The 19,596-nt window shown below is 39.0% G+C and overlaps 1 protein-coding gene across 4 annotated transcripts in view; it reads left to right on the forward strand.

The window, feature by feature from the left end:
• TRIO (trio Rho guanine nucleotide exchange factor) overlaps positions 1-19,596 on the forward strand; it is a 297,012-nt gene that overhangs the window by 98,705 nt on the left and 178,711 nt on the right. For all 4 annotated transcript variants that reach the window (XM_063451950.1, XM_063451954.1, XM_063451955.1 and 1 more), the window contains exons 4-9: positions 8,531-8,723; positions 10,376-10,888; positions 13,016-13,138; positions 15,711-15,902; positions 17,050-17,181; positions 18,092-18,322. In XM_063451950.1, the coding sequence (XP_063308020.1) occupies positions 8,531-8,723; positions 10,376-10,888; positions 13,016-13,138; positions 15,711-15,902; positions 17,050-17,181; positions 18,092-18,322 (1,384 nt within the window). The remainder of the gene's footprint in view (positions 1-8,530; positions 8,724-10,375; positions 10,889-13,015; positions 13,139-15,710; positions 15,903-17,049; positions 17,182-18,091; positions 18,323-19,596) is intronic.

The following is a 19,596-nucleotide window of genomic DNA, read 5'->3' on the forward strand; positions in this document are numbered from 1 at the left end:
GAGGATGTAATGTTACATCACATACATGTGGTACCCACATCAGTCCATTCTTGTAAGCACGCTGTCTTGGCGTTATACTTGATTCTGGCCTCACATCCAGTCTGTTACCAAATCCTGTAGATTCCACCTTAAAACCATAGCCCTCATCCGCCCCTTTCTTACGCAAGATGCTACCAAGGAGCTTGTCCATGCTCTAGTAATCTCTCGCATGGATTATTGTAACTCTCTCCTAATCGGTCTTCCCACAAGTCGTATTTCCCAGCTACAGTCTGTAAAGAATGCTGCAGCTAGACTGATTTTTCTCTTCTGTCGCTCCTCTTACACCTCTCCCCTCTGTCAGTCCTTACATTGGCTTTCTGTATCCTATAGGAGTCAATTCAAGGTACCAGTCCACACCTATAAAGCACTGACCAAATCTATCCCTTCCTATATCTCTTCACTTATCAACAGGTGTGCCCCTTCTCGGTCTCTCCGCTCTGCCCATGACCTTCTCCTGTCCACTGCTCGCACCCGTACGACCAGCTCACGCTTGCAGGACTTCTCGCGGGTGGCTCCTTTCCTTTAAAATGGCCTGCCTATGACCATCAAGCTCTCCCATCATTTAAAAAGTACCTCAAAACCCATTTCTTTAAAAAGCTTATGGCCTCCCAGAGTAACCTTTACCTCACATACCTGTCTCTTGCTCTCTCCTAAAGGGCAGCACTCTATTCTCTTCTCCAGCTCTGCTTCACTCCACCTTGTTTGATTGCTACCTCCTGTCCTGTTGTATTTTACGCAACGCCTCCTATAGACTGTAAGATCGTTTGAGTAGGGCCCTCTTCAACCTATGTAATAGTCTCATTTATTGTTAAATCTCCCCCTTTGATCATACATCTGGCACACTGAATGCGAGGTAGGTGACAGTGCAAGGGATCCTTCTGACTTTTCTGCCATAGTACGCATCAACTGCCTGCTCTCCTGCTAGACACTTGAAATTGTGCTGTAGCCCTCAAGATCACCTCTTCCCTCCTCTCTCATTACCTCCAACAGAGGTGATCAGTAGGAAGAATAGAGGTTAAATAACAAAGGTATGTGCCTACTTACAGCACAGGACATCATGTCAACACCCTTGCTGGCTTAATGGAGATCTAGGACAGTAAAACCAAGCATATTGGTAGTACAGTCTGCAAAGTAGGTCCGATCCGGTTGCTCAGTTTGCAGGTGTGCTGAGATTTGGTTTCGAATCGAGATTTTGTGAATGGTTATTTTTATTTGCTTTTCACATTTGAGTTTTTCAGATCACTTGTGCTATATGGGACCAATACCCTGTTTTGATAAATATCCATAATATTTTATTTATGTTTCAACACTGTTTCAGGTTTCTGTTATATCGCCAACTGACAGGCTCTTAAAGGACCACTCTAGTGCCAGGAAAGCATACTCGTTTTCCTGGCACTAGAGTGCCCTGAGGGTGCCCCCACCCTCAGGGACCCCCTCCCGCCCGGCTCTGGAAAGGGGAAAGGGGTAAAAACTTACCTTTTTCCAGCGCTGGGCGGGGAGCTCTCCTCCTCCTCTCCGCCTCCGTTCCTCCCCGTCGGCTGAATGCGCACGCACGGCAAGAGCTGCGCGCGCATTCAGCCGGTCACATAGGAGAGCATTCATAATGCTTTCCTATGGACGCTTGCGTGCTCTCACTGATTTTCACAGTGAGAATCACGCAAGCGCCTCTAGCGGCTGTCAGTGAGACAGCCACTAGAGGAAATATGGGAAGGCTTAACTAATTGATAAACATAGCAGTTTCTCTGAAACTGCTATGTTTATAAAACAATTAGTTAACCCTAGCTGGACCTGGCACCCAGACCACTTCATTAAGCTGAAGTGGTCTGGGTGCCTAGAGTGGTCCTTTAATGTTGCATGTCATATCTAGTAGTTTAAAAACCTTAGAAATGCCCTCTGCCCCCCGCACCTCCCCCAACTCTTTTGCCCAGTGGTTATTGCGTTTAATATTATCATGGTGCTCCTAGTTGCTTTATGTAGCATATTTTAATAGTTCAATGCTCATCTTTTGCTCCAAAACATCAGTTTACCAAGCTTCATTCTTTATTGCTACATAGCTACGCTGAGCAAAAGACATACCAAAACAAAATAAACAGATGAAAAGAATCTTAAATTTTTACATTTAGTAAAGGTTACATATAGTTCTTCTCAAATAAGGTCCCCTTTGACCACATTACCCATTTGATACCTACTTGATTCAAGTTATTCATGTGGACTCAAATATTTGATTCAAAGTCCTTAATTCTTACCTGTTAGGACACTAAGATGTATTGCTGAGTTGTACAGTAAAAACAAAATAAATCTCATAGGGTAATACAGTTCATACACCATAACATCTCTTGAAATGCACTCACAAACATATATTTGATTTTAAGCATATCAGATTGGTTAAACATGGTTAAGAATCTTCAGCACAATATACGGGCATGTGGGAGAAAATAAGATAAAACCATAAGTGTAAAACCTTATGCTGTAATCTTGCACTTTAATTAAATCACACTTACAAAATTAAGGCAATGTTAGGCATGTAAAAACTTAATGACATTCCACCTGCTAGAGTAAAAAACTCTGCAAGTGAACGTCAGCTGGAAATGGTCGCAAATATATATTTACAATTGACCAATTTACAAGTTGTGTAAGAATGCGTATCTTAACCCATATTTTAAACCAAGAAAGAAGGGTCAGAAAAGAAATATAACAAAAGCCAAATGGCTAAGCCTCCAATTGTTCAAATTAAAATACTTCCTATTACCCAGGATTCAGACTTTAATAAATTGGATCTATAGCTGGAATAGGATCTTAATATGTATATGAGTGAAAGAGTCTAGAAAATACAAATCAGAATAGACTTCTCAATATAGTTAGCTAGAGTTAACAGAGATATGGAAAAAGAGATTAGATACTTAGTCCAAAGAAATCTCTTGATGCCTAGTAGAGAGGAATGGCAACATTGTTTAAATTGGTGGTATCAAAGCCACATATTGAAAATGTATCTAACACTGCTGATAGGTATGTAAAAAGTTGTTACAAAAATGTTGCAGGTTCAAACTGCATGGACATAAGACAGCCTCATTGAAAATGATCTAGCCTGAGTAGAGGTGTATATATATATATAGTCTATGATTTGATTGTCTCATTGTGTCTGTGATGCTTGATCCTAAACTAGTTGTAAGACCCACATAGATAAAGGTGGGCTCTCAGTACTATAAAAAGCTCTACTAAACCGATAGTGTCTAGACTTAGAGGTGGAAATAAATTAAGTGCTAAAGTGCAGAACCATGCTTAGAATGCTGGTTACATGCACTTGTGAAAAAAGAGTGCCCTGTGAGAAAAAGAGGAAGAAGCCCGACGCGCGTTTCGGTGCCTTTGATGTGCACCTTTACGAACCTCCATAACTTATTTACTGCTCTCACTGAATGTTAGGCATGTCAAATCCCAAAAGCATATAATCACGACAGATGAAATCAACTGGTTACCTTTGTGATTGTACAAATGACGCTCCTTTGTTGATTAAAGCATGTATGTATTCAACAAATACAGTAAGCAATAAAACATAAAGTAAAACGAAATAACCCGTAAAAACCCAACCGTACACGTATCTGTCCGAACTTTTTCAGGGGTAAATAATAGTCCAATCTCCCTTGTGCAGGAGCAGTCTAGTCTACATATTTTCAGTTTTCTGTGTATTTTAAAAGCTTGTAGGAGCCCTAGTATTTTTCTATAGTATTGAAGATTATCTTGGTAAAATTTTTAAAAGCTTTATACTCCTACACTGTGTGCTTTCCACTTTTAAAAAGAGGGTATTATTTTATATATTGTTGCTGAGTTCTGGTTACGGGCACAGCAAGAGGTTCTCTGTGAAGTTGTTTGTGTCACTAACCATGTGAGCTTACAATCAACCAGTTACAGATATAAAAATGAAAGGGGATAAAACAAAATGCTAAAACTTTAAGTCTCTTATTAAATTGTCCATGAGCACAGCTCAGCTGCTGTCATAGTAGGACTGGTTACACTTGAGAGACTTGCTTCAAGTCCCCACAAAAGCAAGAGACAGAATGATCTTTGACACTCTGGTTTTAACAAACATTTTCTCAGCCCTGGATCACTTCCACCAATTAGATTGCTGCATGCTGGTATGCTAGGCTAACACATCTCAGGTGGCAATTGATGGGTGAATATAATGTTGCTGCCCATCTTTGTCAAGCCTTTTAGAAACCGAGAATGCCTCATCGCAATGAAACTTCCGTGTCTGTCCAACCCTTACGTTTTGCAGGTTTTATAACCCTTTGTTTCACATGGTAGGGAATCCAATTTTGTTGGTCTATAGCCGTCGGTTGTGTAACTTACAGGAGTAAGTTTGAAAGGTGTTTCGTCACAGTCTGCACCTGTAGACCTGGGTAAAGTGATTGTTGCTGCAGTTCCACTCATCCCCTATCAAGTTATAAGTGTAACTGGTCTTGGGAATAAATGAATGACATGAGTCATTCACCAATGAAGAAAGTAGGAACTGTAAAACGTTTTTGCCATAGTATACCTTTAAGAAAATCCAGGAAGAGAGACACGTGGGCCTGGAAAAAATGCACTTACAACTCCTAAGCACAGGAAATAAACAGTTTTTCCTAATCTTAAATTCTTTTTTTTTTTTTTTTTTTGAATTTTTTATTTTTGTTGTGCATATGGGTTACAACAGTGCTTGCATAGCCACAATAGCTGTAACAAGCTCTACGTCACATCAACATGGCTTATATATATCTTGCACATTTTTGTTTTAGTATACTATGACATGCTAGGTTAATTATGCATTGAACTTCGAGTAACAGGATAAGGTACAGTTATGCTTATAATGTGATTTGCAATCTTGTGGTACACCGATAAATGAGGAATAAGATTAGCAAGTTTTACTCGCAGGTTACGGACTGAGGGTGAAGACCCAGAAGAAAATGATATACTATTGTTACATTAGTTTGCAAGTTAAGTAAATGTCGATCATGACAGGTAGTTTAGGCAGGTCTAAATTGAATGAGCATATAACATTAGAACAAAAGAAACTAGAACCCGCTGAGTTAGCCTGGTGCTGACTATATTTATCATTATGTGTTGCTAGCTAGCTTAAGTCCGGTTAGGTCTCATGTTGGATGGGCCCTTGAACTAACACATATAAAATTAAAATTAAAATAACAGCAGAGCTAGAGAGCTGCTGGGTGCAGTCATGAACGTGGAGCATGCCAGCATGGGTCCCCATTGTACCTTACTGTATGCTTGCTATCATGGGTGTATAGGGGTCCCTGCGTATATGCAGTAAAATCAGCAGAGGTGGAGAAGGAATTAAAAAGCAAATGATAAAATAAAAAGGGAGAAAAGAAAGGAGACACAGGCTCTGCTTTACAGAATGTGTGGTAATGCCAGTCACAGTCAACCAATGCCGCTCAGCGGTCTTTTGCCTGGTTCCCGCTGCTCTGCTCTCCTGCCCTGGTGCGTCCAGTCGCAGATTAGGGAGGGTAGGTTGTTACCAGTGTAAGTCCCAGGTAGGAGGTTGTGCTGGTCTGTAGTCAGGGATCCGGCTCTCCATGGCATGTAGAGTTCGATGTACGGCTGGGGTCTGTATCTTGGCAGTTTTCCCCTCTGTGATGCCGATGGCTTCGCTGGGCTCAGTGTCTTGCGCGCTGGTAGAGCTTTTGCCACAGATGCGTGTTGCCGTGCCCTCTGGAGCTTGCGTGGGGTAGCGTAGAGTTTGGCGGTCGGAAGGGAGCTAATCAGTGGTGCCCTCCCGCTCCGGGCCCGTTGCAGGGCCGGCACCTTGTGGCCGCGGACTCGGGGGCTATTGAAGGCCGAGTCCTTCCCTTTCGGGGTAGGTCTGGAGATCCTGGGGTTGGTGGTGTGCCGCCTACCGCGGATGGGTCTCCGCCTGAGTGGCAGATGCACTGGGGTTGATCCCCTGGTGGCCCTGGGCCCAGATGGGCTGGTGTGGAGTGTCTTGGGCTGTGGTTGCACGGCTTCGCCCGAGGGCAGCCTGGTCCCACTCCAGTCCGAGTCGCCATGTTGGCCCCCCGCACCCCCGCTCACTAATAGCTGGAGTCGCTTTGCTTTATGTCGGGCCGCAATCTTAGCCCAGAAGGCCTCAAACAGCTTGTCTAGGCGGGTATCAAGGGAGTCGAGTGTGTTGGGGCTCCGTAGTGGAGGCCCAGTTTGTCCACGAGGTTGCTTGTCCGCCATTTTGGTATCGTGGACTGCTTGCAAGTTTGGTGCTGGTAGTGTCCTCTGGGTCTTGCCAGTCGAGGCGTTTGGGACCGGGATAACCCCCACCGGTCCGAAGGGGGGGGGGTAGTTTGCTGCGGGTGCTGCTTGCGGTTATGGGTTTGGAGAGCGGCCGCCTCTCCGTTGCCCTGCTTAGTATAGGCCCCAGGCCTCAGCTCGGTCATTCCTGCGTTTTTCCCGGGCATGTGTGGTATCCCCTTGTTCGCCATTGTTCGCAGAGTAAGAAGTGGTGAGTGGGGGGTCAGGTTTGTCGAGTTTGCCCCCGATTTTAGCAAGTAATTTGCCTGAGGCCTGGGAGCTCTCGTTTCATGCGACTGCACTGCTTCCCAGTCAGGCCACGCCCCCCCCTAATCTTAAATTCTAAATATAATTTATCTGACATATCGTATACATGAATAGTACAGTGGGACCTCGGTTTACAAACGCCTCTGTTAACATAATTTTCAGTTTACAAATGAAAATCCATTGGAAAAAAATGCCCTGGTTTACACATTTTTTTCGCAATACAAATCAAGTTTCCCCAGGATGCATTGCACCTGGGAGATTTATAGCACCACCCCCTGCATGCTGGAGCCTGTGGGTGTGTGGAGGTGTTGGAGCGGTTTTTGCATCGGGTTTTGGAGCCATTCTGGAAATTGTTTGCAGTTTGGGGACTTTTTGGTGCATTTCTCAAGCTGTGGAAAGGTAGGGAGCTGAGCTTTGTCGTTTGCATGCCTTTTATTGTGTGTTCTGCATTGTGGGTTGGTTTCCATGTCAGCTCATTTTTACTTTTTTCTGACCTCCAGAACGGATTTATTAGTATTCAATGCATTCCTATGGGAAACCGCGTTTCGGTGTACAAGTTTTTCGCAATAAGAAACGTCACAGAGAATGCATTAAATTCGTAAACCGAGGTCCCACTGTATGTATAATGCATACATATGCACAGTGATAGAATGAGATAATGAAATAGTTTGTATCTCCAGAGCAAGAGGTAATGATATGTGAATGACAACAGGCAGTTTTGGTGACCAGTATTTCTGAGTGCCGTTTTATGGCTTGAATCTCTGGAGCATGAATATGGGATATCCATTCATTTGAAATGCTACTATTAAAAGGCTTTTGGCACTCTTATTATAAAGTTATGTTATCAGGAACAATGCTTTCTCGTGAAAGAACCCACGTGTTCTCTCATGAAACTTGCAGGATTTAGACATGACATATATTCGTTTTCAGTTGGGGATTTTGACAACACCTACTATGTTGGTATCCTGCACTGGGCTAACAAACACTGCTTTTATGCACTGCTACTGCACTGTTATATGTATCTTGTATGCATTTTGAATACTTGGAACTATAACTGTATTATTTATTGAATCTGTTGGAGCACAAAGACGTGCAAGCAGACTTCTGGGTGTTGGGAAACACAGTATAGATCCGGTCTCTTCAAGTCAGCGATTCAGGGGCCAGTAACAGAGTCGTCTCTTTCCATGAGCTTTGCAGATCTCTATTCACAGGCACATGCTTCCTTGCACTTCTACATAGGCTAACCTTATCACTGCCATTCTGACCTGAAGCTACAAGTAATCCAATACATTTCTTTTAAACAAATAAGCAATCCAAAATAAAGCAAGAAATGTAAAGTGTGTATTCACTGTTTAGAAACCTGCTATAAACGTGGTCAGATTGCATTATTGAGCACGCATCTTATCTACGGGAGTTTCTTCAGCACTCCCTCTCACTTTTACCCAACCATCTCAGTTTCAGATACAGTCCGCTAATGACAGGAACAGGGCATCATAGTGCATAGAGAGAGAACTGACACTGGAGCCTGGACAGTGACTGGTTAGATTCTCCCTTCAACCCAACCCCCCTGGTGTGGGAAGCATAAGAAAGAAGGAGCAGTTAAATATGAAGAAAAATAAATCGTATTTACTAGTCTTTTTTTCAGCCTGCAGTGTGTGGCAATGGTCTTACTCAAAGCTAAAACTTTGAATGAGACAGTTGTCTCAAATTGATGCATGTCTCTTTAAATAGGCTTGTGTTTCTAACCTTTAACATTCTTGGAAATGGAGATGCTGATGATTCACATTGTTAATTTGGTTGATGTTGTTGGTTTAATCTACAAAATAATCGTTGTACAGAAATGTCTGCAAAGTGCATATGATATATTGTTTATCTTCATCTTCATATCTTGAAGTAAGTGAATAGATTGTTGATACACATAACATTCTACTTTTTTTTTTCCTTCCCTTTGTAGTGAAGAGGTCTGCAAACGAGGATTCACGGTAATTGTAGATATGCGTGGGTCGAAATGGGACTCTATTAAGCCATTGCTGAAGATTTTACAAGAATCCTTCCCTTGTTGTATTCATGTTGCACTAATTATAAAGCCAGATAACTTTTGGCAGAAACAGAGGACTAATTTTGGCAGTTCGAAATTTGAATTTGAGGTAAGAGCCTGTTTTTCTTTTTTCTTTTTTTTTTTAAAACAATTTTTGATTATTTACTAAATGCATACAATGTTTTATTAGGCCTGTCCAATGCATTAGTTTTTATATATTTTTTTTGTACCATATGATATCCTTCAGATGTGCATTTTATTGGATTGCTTCTAATTCTGTGTGTGGTGTTTGTTATAGAATAATGAATTGTATTGTAAATGGCTGTGACATTAGATATATACATTGTAATGAACTTATTTCTCATTTGCCATATATAGATAACACGTTCCCTAAAATTTACAGATTTGGTTTTATGTCTGCTTAATGTAAAGAGGAATCCACGTGTGCATTTTAAAATTATGGTGGTAGGGGGTTATTGGCAATTAAAAATGCCCAATATTTTTGTTGTTGGTGGGTAGCAGGTAATTCTACATGCAATGCTTAATTGTAAACATGCTTGGTCATTTGTGTTGTTTGAACAATAGTAAAGTAGTCTTTCTATATTTGCATAGTGCCGTTATATTTATCCTGTCTCATGTTTGTGTTTTTTGAGCAGCCCATTCCATTATCAGAATAGCATCATCCTGATCTCACTTTGATCTTATCCTTTTAATGTAATTGATAAATGAGGTCAGTCTAACAATGAAGTGAAATGTATTTAGGGTTGAGAAAAAGGAGGCAGGCTTACAGAGTATCTGGATTTAATTGCTCTAGTAGAGCCTCCATGCCTAATACCCATCCAACAATAGGTCTTTCTTGGTTACTTTTCCGTTTTTATTACATTAACTCGGGGTTTGATGTCCAGATCAAAACAAAATTGTAAAATTATACCAAATTGATAACATCTCAAACAATATAACGTGTTACTGTGAATGGTCTATCGTCTACAAAATAATGCTATGTCCACTTTGATGACTTTTGTTAGGTAGTAGGTGGTCCATTTTCCTGGACCAGCCTTCTGCACGATTATCAGCTTATAACAATTCAGATAATGCTTTCACAAATCATCTCTGGGTCTCTATATAAAATGTTATTCTCATTAGCCTCTAGAACCAGATGTTGTTGAATCTCAGCTTGCTTAATTACCCCCACATCTCTATTGCATAGAGATATTTTTTGTAGTTGTAGTGCACCAACTTCTAGGGAACTTGAGCTTGCTAACCCTGCTCTATATAGTTTAATATTTGAAAGAAGCTTTCAAAAACTGTATTTAAAAAAGAGGCCTATATTTAAAAAGGGTCCCCGGAGTTGTAATGCTGAATGAATGTTTTTTCAATCCATACTGTTTTGCACAGACTGATGCCTGGTGAAAATAGAAGTTCATTTCTGCAGAATCAGAACATATCTCCAGTGGGGAGCAGTAGAAATCTTTCATGATCTCTCACTGTTTGTAAATAGGCTTCTCACATTCGACTGCATGTAAAAACAAAGTTCTTGGTTGCAGTATGTATAGAGAGGGAGACAGACCCTTGTAGCCCAGAAGCTGACTGCATACACCACATGAAGAAAAACATTCCAGCACAGACATGAAGAAAAATAAAATCTAAAAAAAATCACTACATTATTTCCTTGCACTAAATGCAACAGTTTTATTTATTTGAAAGAAAGGCTCTATCTGCAAATCCTTTATTTTCTAACTCACTTCTACTTTTCTATTTTAGACGAGCATGGTATCTTTAGAAGGCCTTACCAAAGTAGTTGACCCATCCCAGCTAACCCCTGAATTTGAGGGTTGTTTGGAGTACAATCATGAAGAGTGGATAGAAATCAGACTGGCATTTGAAGATTTCATTAGCAATGCAACTCATATGCTCTCTAGATTGGAGGAGCTACAGGAGATGCTTGCAAACAAGGAGTTGCCTCAGGATTTAGAGGGGGCACGCAACATGATTGAGGAACACTCTCAGATGAAAAAGAGGGTTATAAAGGCTCCAATTGAAGACCTTGACTTAGAAGGACAGAAACTCTTGCAGAGAATACAGAGCAGTGAAAGCTTTCCGAAAAAGAACTCTAGCTCGGGGAATGCTGATCTCCAGAATCTTCTACCCAAAGTATCCACCATGTTAGATAGACTCCACTCCACCAGGCAGCACCTTCACCAAATGTGGCATCTGAGAAAAGTAAAACTGGACCAGTGCTTTCAATTGAGGCTATTTGAGCAAGATGCTGAAAAGGTAACATGTTTCCTTTATTAAAAGTGGAAGGTATCAGACACCTACATTGATTTAAACTGACTTACCTCTACCATAGATGACAGCCGATGATAATAAATGAAGAATGTGGATACGTAGTCTAATTTCTAATCTATAGATACACAATAACCATTGTAAATATTTGCTTTTAACCTATAATAAATGCTAAATATGTTTAGAATACTATCCATTTCAAAATACTAATTGTAAGTAAGCATGCATTTGTGATATACAGAAGAGATATTTCCAGGTTAGTATTGTAGTTTATGAATGCTTCAAACTTCATAGCAAATGTGTAGCTTTAGAGGAACATTATAGTGTTAGGAATAATAACATTATAGTGTCTATTTAGTGTTTTCACACTACTTAGAGCCCTCTCCACCCCAATAATAAAAAGGTTTATTTACCTTTTTAATTTTTTTAAAGCTCTGAGACTATGTGCAACCGCCTGCTCTACCTCTCGTGACATGATGCTGCAGGCGTCATTCCACGAGGATTGTATAATCCAACGCCCCTAATAGAGGAGCATTGGGAATGAGATGCACGAGCATGGCAGCTACTACGCGTCCTTCCAGTCAAATGCATATCATTGGGAAGCCTTGAATCCACATGGGCTTCATTTGATGACTTTGAACTTCTCAAAGAATGTTGAATGCCACATAGCCAAGTGAAACTCTGTCGTTGTCGGGTACACAGCCTCTAGCAGCATGTTTAATCTTTCAATAAATATGTTGCCCTATCTACTAAACGGCTAAGTTTTAGATTGAAGAGCTAAAATTATTGGGCCATTGCAGGCTATGATGACTAAGGCTATGGTGTCCTCTTCAAATATTGATATGTTTATATTGCAGGCAAAGTAGGAAAGTAGGCATTATTTACTACACCTACTTTTATTCCAGTGCCACGTGGGTCCATTGCGGCTGGATCCACCTCTGCTCCGCCTTCTTGACTGAGATCATCACATTTGAAAGCATTGGGAAGCTATTGCCTATTTGTGACAAAATGTAGCGCTGTGCCAATTTGCATCGCCTCATAGAGATGCATTGAATCAATGCAGCTCTATGAGAAACGTTCAGTGCCTCCATGCAGAGTGTGCAAACACTGAAGGTCGTTTATATATGAATGCATATATTTTGTCTTAACAAAGTGGTTTTGATTCTTTAAGGAATCCTAATAAAGTTAGGCTTACTTAGTCAAACAAAAAATGTAAAAAGTAATTTAGCTAAAAAGAAATCTCTGGATTATTTTTTTATTGAAGCTCTAGATTTGGCAGGCCCTTGTTTAGCCCTTTGGATTACTGTATTATGATTAGATTCTGATTAATGGCTCTTAATTAAGTTCAATATTACTCCAGTGCCTCCTTGCAGCCAACCTCCGCCCCCTCTTACTAAATTTTAATACACTAGAATTCGGTACCTGGGTAAATCTTTGTAGATAACGCTAGAATACACCAAGAAGAATATTTTATCCATGTTTATTTTTTATACCACCACTGATTTAGACAGTATAAGTCTTGCGATACCTCTCTGGACTTTGAAATCTGTGTAAGATGTCTCAGTTGTGTATTAAGAGTCACTGTCCTGCCATCCCTGATTATTGCTGTAATGTAACACTCCTTGGGGGAAGATGAAAAGCCTTTAAAAAACGTGGTATAAGGGCCCTTGCAACTATGTGAGAAGACGTCAAGCAAGTTTAACTTCCACAGTGCTCTATAGATGCATTTGTGCTAAAACTGGCTTTGTTTTCCAGTAGCAACCAACTCACATCATTGAAATGTTATTAGGCTTGAGGAAGACACCTTTGGATGCCTGAATAAACTACACAAATCATAAGAAAGCAGAGTGCTGAGGACAATATTTTTTTTTCCTTGAGATTTCAAGAAACTAAGAATGACCCCTCAGTTTATTAATCTGTAATAACTGCATCGTACTGTTCTCATAACTAAATGTGTTCCTTTAAAAAGTCATGGCCACACCCCAATTCTACCTATTGTACTATATGTTGTTTGCTGTGATTTATTACGTTGTTTTCTTTTAGGCAATATTTCTTGAAATGTGTTTTTCTCTTTAAATTATCAATATATTTAGTTAATTATGTTGTTTCCTACAGATGTTTGACTGGATTACTCATAACAAAGGTCTATTTTTGACAAGTTACACTGACATTGGTACCAGTCACAAACACGCAATGGAGCTTCAGACGCAACACAATCATTTTGCAATGAACTGTATGGTAAGTTCTAGCAATCTGTGCAAATACAAATAAAATGGTCAACGGAGATCAAAGTACAATATAGTGCCGGCAGCCACTGAAAACAGGATGTTTCCACAATCCGTTAAATATACTGAGCCAAATATACCAAATAATATAAAAAACCTTTACATACAATACAGACACCAATGCAACAGTGTAATCACCACTTCAATAGAGAATAGTTCTCATATGCAAAGAAAAAAGGCCATAGTATAGTACTTTGAGCTCTGCATCGGAGTGCTGTACAATGAGATCATACAAATTCGGCATCACCATTTTTATTTTGTATATGTCTAAATATTGTGTAACACTGTATAAGAAGGAACATGCAGAATTGTGGCATCAGATGTCTAAAAGATGCAGGGTGTCTGTGGTTTCCGGCTCAAGATTTTTGTTGAACGGATTTGTGGTATGCTGGCTCTAGTATGTTGTAAGCAAGCAAATTCTAAAACTTCCAGGCATGTATGACACATGCTTAAACAGAATCCTAGAAATTTATGTCTGTGCATAAAAAAAGAAACACAAACAAAGTTGAAAATCGATACCATACTACCCCACCACCACTTGTTCCATGACTTAATGTTATTTTATGGAAGCCAATATGAATAAAGCAGGTTTACTATTTGCAGATAACACACACATACACATATTAGGAAGAAGGACCTATAACACTTACATTTTTACATACACTCTTTTTTTTTTTTTCGCAATTGCTTTTTAATTTATTAGCTATTTTATTTGGTAGACATCGTTTTTTTTGTGGTAATGTTTTTTTTTCCAGTGTACTATACTGAAAACATATTGGATCTCATCTATGCACATCTATTTTAATTACTGTTACTTTTCTGATCCTTTACATTCTGCAACTGTGCATTAGCCGATGGCCCACTTCTCTGAGTTGTCGGAGGTAGTCTGTTGCTAAAGATTTCAGCCCTGGCGCATTGGGAGCTTACATAACCGTTTGAAGTAGGAAACCTCATGCCTACTCACTTCACTTAGTCATGCGGTGAAGCTCTCATAACTAATTTGTTTTTATAAAGTTTGCAATCAAAGACGTGGCTGTTCCTTTAAGACAAATAACATTTGTATCTAATATTATATGTACAGGGCAATGTAGGCATAATATCTCCATTGGTTTATTTGAAGGTGTTTTAATAACCCATTCAGTCTCTGTTATTTGCATGCTGTTATTTCATTCTGTTTCTTAAAGGAGAACTGTATTGTAAAGCGCTGTGGAAGTTGTTCACACTATATAAATAATAACAAATACGTTTTGGGAGGAAATGGATTCTTTGTTAAATGATGTAAAGTTAAAAAAACCTCTCTAGCTTTAGTATATGACAGGATCCTTCAGCCATATACATACACCTTTGTTTCAGACAGTGTTTGAATCTGACATTTAGTCTCTATTGCCTTCCCTGCTTCACCCTTTGCACAGTGCAGTGATATCAACACAGTGACTGTCAAATTCAAACACTGTCTGACCCAAGTTGTATATATGACTGTAGAATCCTGTCACACACTAAAGGTAGGGATGAGTTTTTCTGATATATTTACATACCTTATCTAAAAAAAAAAAAAAAAAAAAAAAAAAAAAAAAAAAATTCCATTGAATGCTCGACAAAAGGATGATTTATATTTACAAATAGTGTTGGGGTTACAGCTCTCTTAAAACCTAAAAGGAATGAATACTCTACTTATATGTCTTGGTGCTGCCATGTGATTTCTAAACTATAGTTTACAACATGGACCTGATTAAAGCACTGACAAAGAGTGTACTTGACGGTTTGATTGAATACCTGCGATATTAAGTCTTTTTTTTTTTTTGCCTGTTGCTGAGATCTAGGTTTATTGTGGATCTCCATTTTAAAAGCAGAGCAGAGTTTAGTTATGCGATATCTGCTAAGCAGGAGACTATGTTCACATGTTGACCAAAATAAAACAAGAACACAAGAAATCACTGGAGTCCGTTAAATGTAGCATTTATCAACTCCATTTTACCATGTGACTGCTTTGAGCACACATCGTTTTAAAATGTAATGTTATAATTTTGTGGTTCAGTAGTATCATAAAGATTAAAGAAAGAGCCACCAACATTGTAATATCCAGCTGTTTATTTTCAGAGGGGAGACTAAAAACAAATAGCAGATGCTGCAGCTAATTAATGATTGCGTAGAGTAGTTAGTCTGTGTCCCAAGCGTGTTGTTCGCTGTATATTTAAAAAGTGCAGTCTTTCTCGAACCTATTTTAATTACATTTTTGTTTAGCTACTGGTGGAGCTCTTCGAAGCTTCTGTTTTACTATGAAAAGAATTACGAATGTAAATTGTAGAAAATAATAAATTGCACATATGCTAACAACATTTGTATGAGGCTCAATAAAGCAACTCTCCATATTAAATTAGTTGCAGCAATTTCTTTTTATGTTCATAATAAATACAACTCTGTTCTTTATTCTAATTTGAAAGTAGTTTTTCTGTGTGCTTAGTAAACATTTGCTGTAGGTTTGTGCTATTTACACTGCACTAACACAATCCTTCCTTTCCATGCAGAATGTGTATGTAAATATTAACCGTATCATGTCAGTGGCCAATCGGCTTGTGGAGTCTGGACATTATGCCTCACAGCAAATTAAACAGATTGCAAATCAGCTGGACCAGGAGTGGAAGGCCTTTGCGGCAGCCCTGGATGAACGCAGCACATTACTTGATATGTCTGGTGTCTTCCACCAAAAGGCTGAGCAGGTGAGCAACTGCATATATAATTTGTGAGTGAAGCAGAGATGTGGCCACATGTTTAGTTTGCTAGTGTCGAGCAATAATCTCATTTTCTCTTTGTACACATACAGAGTTACATTTGCTCCGCTCAACTTTCCATAGAACTGTAAAATAACGATATACCACAATTTTTAGAATTCTTCATTTATTTTGGTATCCTTGTCAAACCCCTGAATGCTAATCAGATTTGAAGTAGTAAGTACATAGGGACTAACCCCTGCCATTTCTGCCGCTGCATGATGGTATTTACAGTCTCAGAATAGTTTGAAAGCATACTCCTAATCATAATGCAATGCCACTTTAAAGCGTCTGATAGATATTGAGGCTCACAATTTCTACGCATGCGCAATAGCCTCTCCTTAATGCTAACACATGGGACCGCAATGGATTAACTGAGATTAAGTTTGATCTCAGCCAAAGGGGACGGAGAGTGGGCAGTGTCAACTGTAACAGACCAGCACGGCACTGGAAGAGAGGTGAGTAAAATCACCTTTCACTTAGCTGTCAGATGGGCCGGGGACCTAAAATGTGGTTTTATAACTATATTGACAGGAATGCTTGTTTGTGCTCCTGTCACTTTAGTGTTCCTTTAAGAAATTGTGTGTGGATACTGAAATGGGGAGGTCGCCAACGATAAACTATGGTGTAGAATGTACATACCCTGTTTATATACAACATAACTGGTTTCTATGTAGATTTGGAACTCCTGTATAATTCCACTTCAGGGCTTACATTTTTCACTCAACAGTAGCCTTCGGTGAGTAGAAATTTACCCCTGGTGAATATGCAATGGACTCTTCAGGCTTACAGTGACGAGTATGTTTTAAAGCCTGAATGGTAGCTTACGACTTGAAATCTTATGCTCTGTTTCCCTTTATAAATGTACTTGTAGGTAATACATTTGATGTTTGCTTGTGTCTGCTGTGCTTTAAAGTACACTTTATTATTATTATTTTTCTGTGTAATGCAAATATCATGGGTATAATATAGATACATTCAGGGTTTTCATTAATATTGTAAGAGATTAGGGTGCAGAATGTAACTACTTGTGGTCTGATCAGGATCATTCTATGAGTGCACTATTTAAATAACCAAGAAATCCTTTCTTCCCCAGTACATGAGCAATGTTGATTCATGGTGCAAGGCTTGTGGTGAGGTGGAGCTTCCGTCAGAGCTGCAAGATCTAGAAGATGCCATACACCACCACCAAGGAATATATGAACATATTACCCTGGCTTACTCTGAGGTAGGATGATTTTACATTGTAAACCACAGCATGTTCTATGTTGACCAGGTTTTTCGAATCTCTGGATACAGAAGGCTGAACTGTACACTGAAGGATGAAATGAGAGCCGAGTTTAACACTTTACACTAACCTCCAAAATACACATCTCACACACACTCTGTTTACACACAAACACTGCACAAATTGAGATTCACATTGGATGCATTCCAAGCACCAGTTCATAGGACTGAACTAAGGCATAGGGCGATTTACCAAAGTGTTTTGAAAAGTGTCCCAATGTGTTAAATCCAAACCTGTGAGTATTCGGCCCAGGTTTCTATGCTAACATAACATTTTCATAAAAGATCGCTAAAAAATATAGAATACAAGTGCAATATAAAAAATGCAGATATTTTAGTAAGTAAAATAAGCCTAAACTAAACAAAAGAAAATGCTTGGAAAGTTGCTAAAGTAATAGTGGAATACGTAGTTAGAATGAAAAATGCACGCCAGAAAACAGCTCACGGAATAGACGCAGATTATTTTTTTAGCACTCCCACATAGTTTTTGCACAACAAAGTATGGAGGAATCATGTGTGAGGAGTACTACTAGGTTATCATCTGATAAACCTTGATTGTTGCTGCAGTAGCTTCTTAGTATGTGTTTAGAAGTAGCAATAATGATTGTGCAAATTACACTATGGAAATAAATTGCACATGTAAGCTGTGTGCTTACTTTGAGCTGCCAGTGGGCCCCATCCAATCATATTTTTGTCATCCCACTTTTTGCCAATCTATGTCTCTGTTGGCTGTAAAAGAATGTGTATGTAATATTTAAAACTTTGCGTTCCATGCCTGCACGTGTGTGTATATATAGATATGCATATGATCTTTAACGCATTTTCCAAATGGTATTCCTTTTTCCACGTAGGTGAGTCAGGATGGGAAATCTCTGCTAGACAAACTTCAAAGACCTTTGACTCCTGGTAGTTCTGACTCACTGACTGCTTCAGCAAACTACTCTAAGGCTGTGCACCACGTTTTAGATGCCATCCATGAAGTATTACATCACCAGCGACAACTTGAAAATATCTGGCAGCACCGGAAAGTTCGCTTGCATCAGCGACTACAGCTCTGTGTTTTCCAACAGGATGTTCAACAGGTGAGCTGTAGCATTTTTGCATTTATAGTTGAGTGTTACTTTAATAGAGACTCATACAATTAATCCAAACTTGGTATTTCATATGAGCAGCTTTAAAATAAATGAGAAAACAGCGTTTGGTTCGTATACTGCATGAGTGGTTTTAGTTTTGCATTGTTTTTTAGGTTTGTCATCACTTGGCAGATTTTGATTTATGCTGTAAATTCAGTGTTGAGTGGGAGGCCTACCATTCATCCAACACGTTTTCAGAATGCTCTGTTCTTCTAGGTGTCTAGGTATTTTTTATTTTTTTCATACTGCTTCAGGCTTTAAATTCTGTTTCATATCTACATGATATAAAATCAATCGCATTTAAACAGAAGATGCAAACATGAAATTATTTTGTTATCACCCCAGCTGCAGGGGGAGGCCTTAATCTAAAACAAGACTGCTGGCCAGGAAGCTCTAAATAAACCTGATTTACCTCTTAGAATGCTTGAATACAATGTTAATCCAGTCTAGAAAGGCCAAGCATCTCCTTTTTTTTTTTTTTTTAGTTTTTCTTACATTTTTTTGGCTATTTCTTTTAAATTACATTTTACTAGTTGATTAATTCCTTTTGTGGGACATGTCTGTCTTTGCAGCTATTTGTCATATTGATAATGTGTTTGTTCTATGCTAATAATTTCTACACAAGTGCTTTTTTTTTTGTTAGTATCCATATAATCATATTTTAACATGTTTGTATTTTCTAATTGCAACTAAACTATGTATTTTTTTCACAAGTGACACATTTGAAAGCAGGGGAATCAGCTCTCCTTAATAGACTGTAGTCTAAATGATAATGCCCCCTTCATATACAATAAGTAATACTGAGTTTAATTTGTGAAAGAACATTTACCATAAAATACATGGTATTCAATTATTTACTCCGACAAAGGGAATTGCTTTCTGGTTTGTGTAGTAGGGTGCGTGCAAGCCCTTTTAAAACTGTTGTCTGTGTGTTTATACAAATGTCTAACGTTAAAGCTTGGTTCATGCAGTACCGTTACAACCTCCATGTATGGTTAAAGTGTTATTAGCCAAGAGCATTTATTGTGTATTAATAGCTTGAGATGGCAAACTAATGGCATGTTGGGTCCTTGTGGTTGCTCATATTTGGTTAATTTTGGTGCTGCTGTTAGTTATTGTCGTTTTGTGCATTTGTTTATATACACAAACATTTTGTGATTTAAAATGATTATTTTTAATAAATATTTTACAATCCGCACTTTTTTACAATTTCTCAGGTATTT

This window comes from Pelobates fuscus, chromosome 4, assembly GCF_036172605.1.
Source record: "Pelobates fuscus isolate aPelFus1 chromosome 4, aPelFus1.pri, whole genome shotgun sequence".
NCBI lineage: Eukaryota > Metazoa > Chordata > Amphibia > Anura > Pelobatidae > Pelobates > Pelobates fuscus.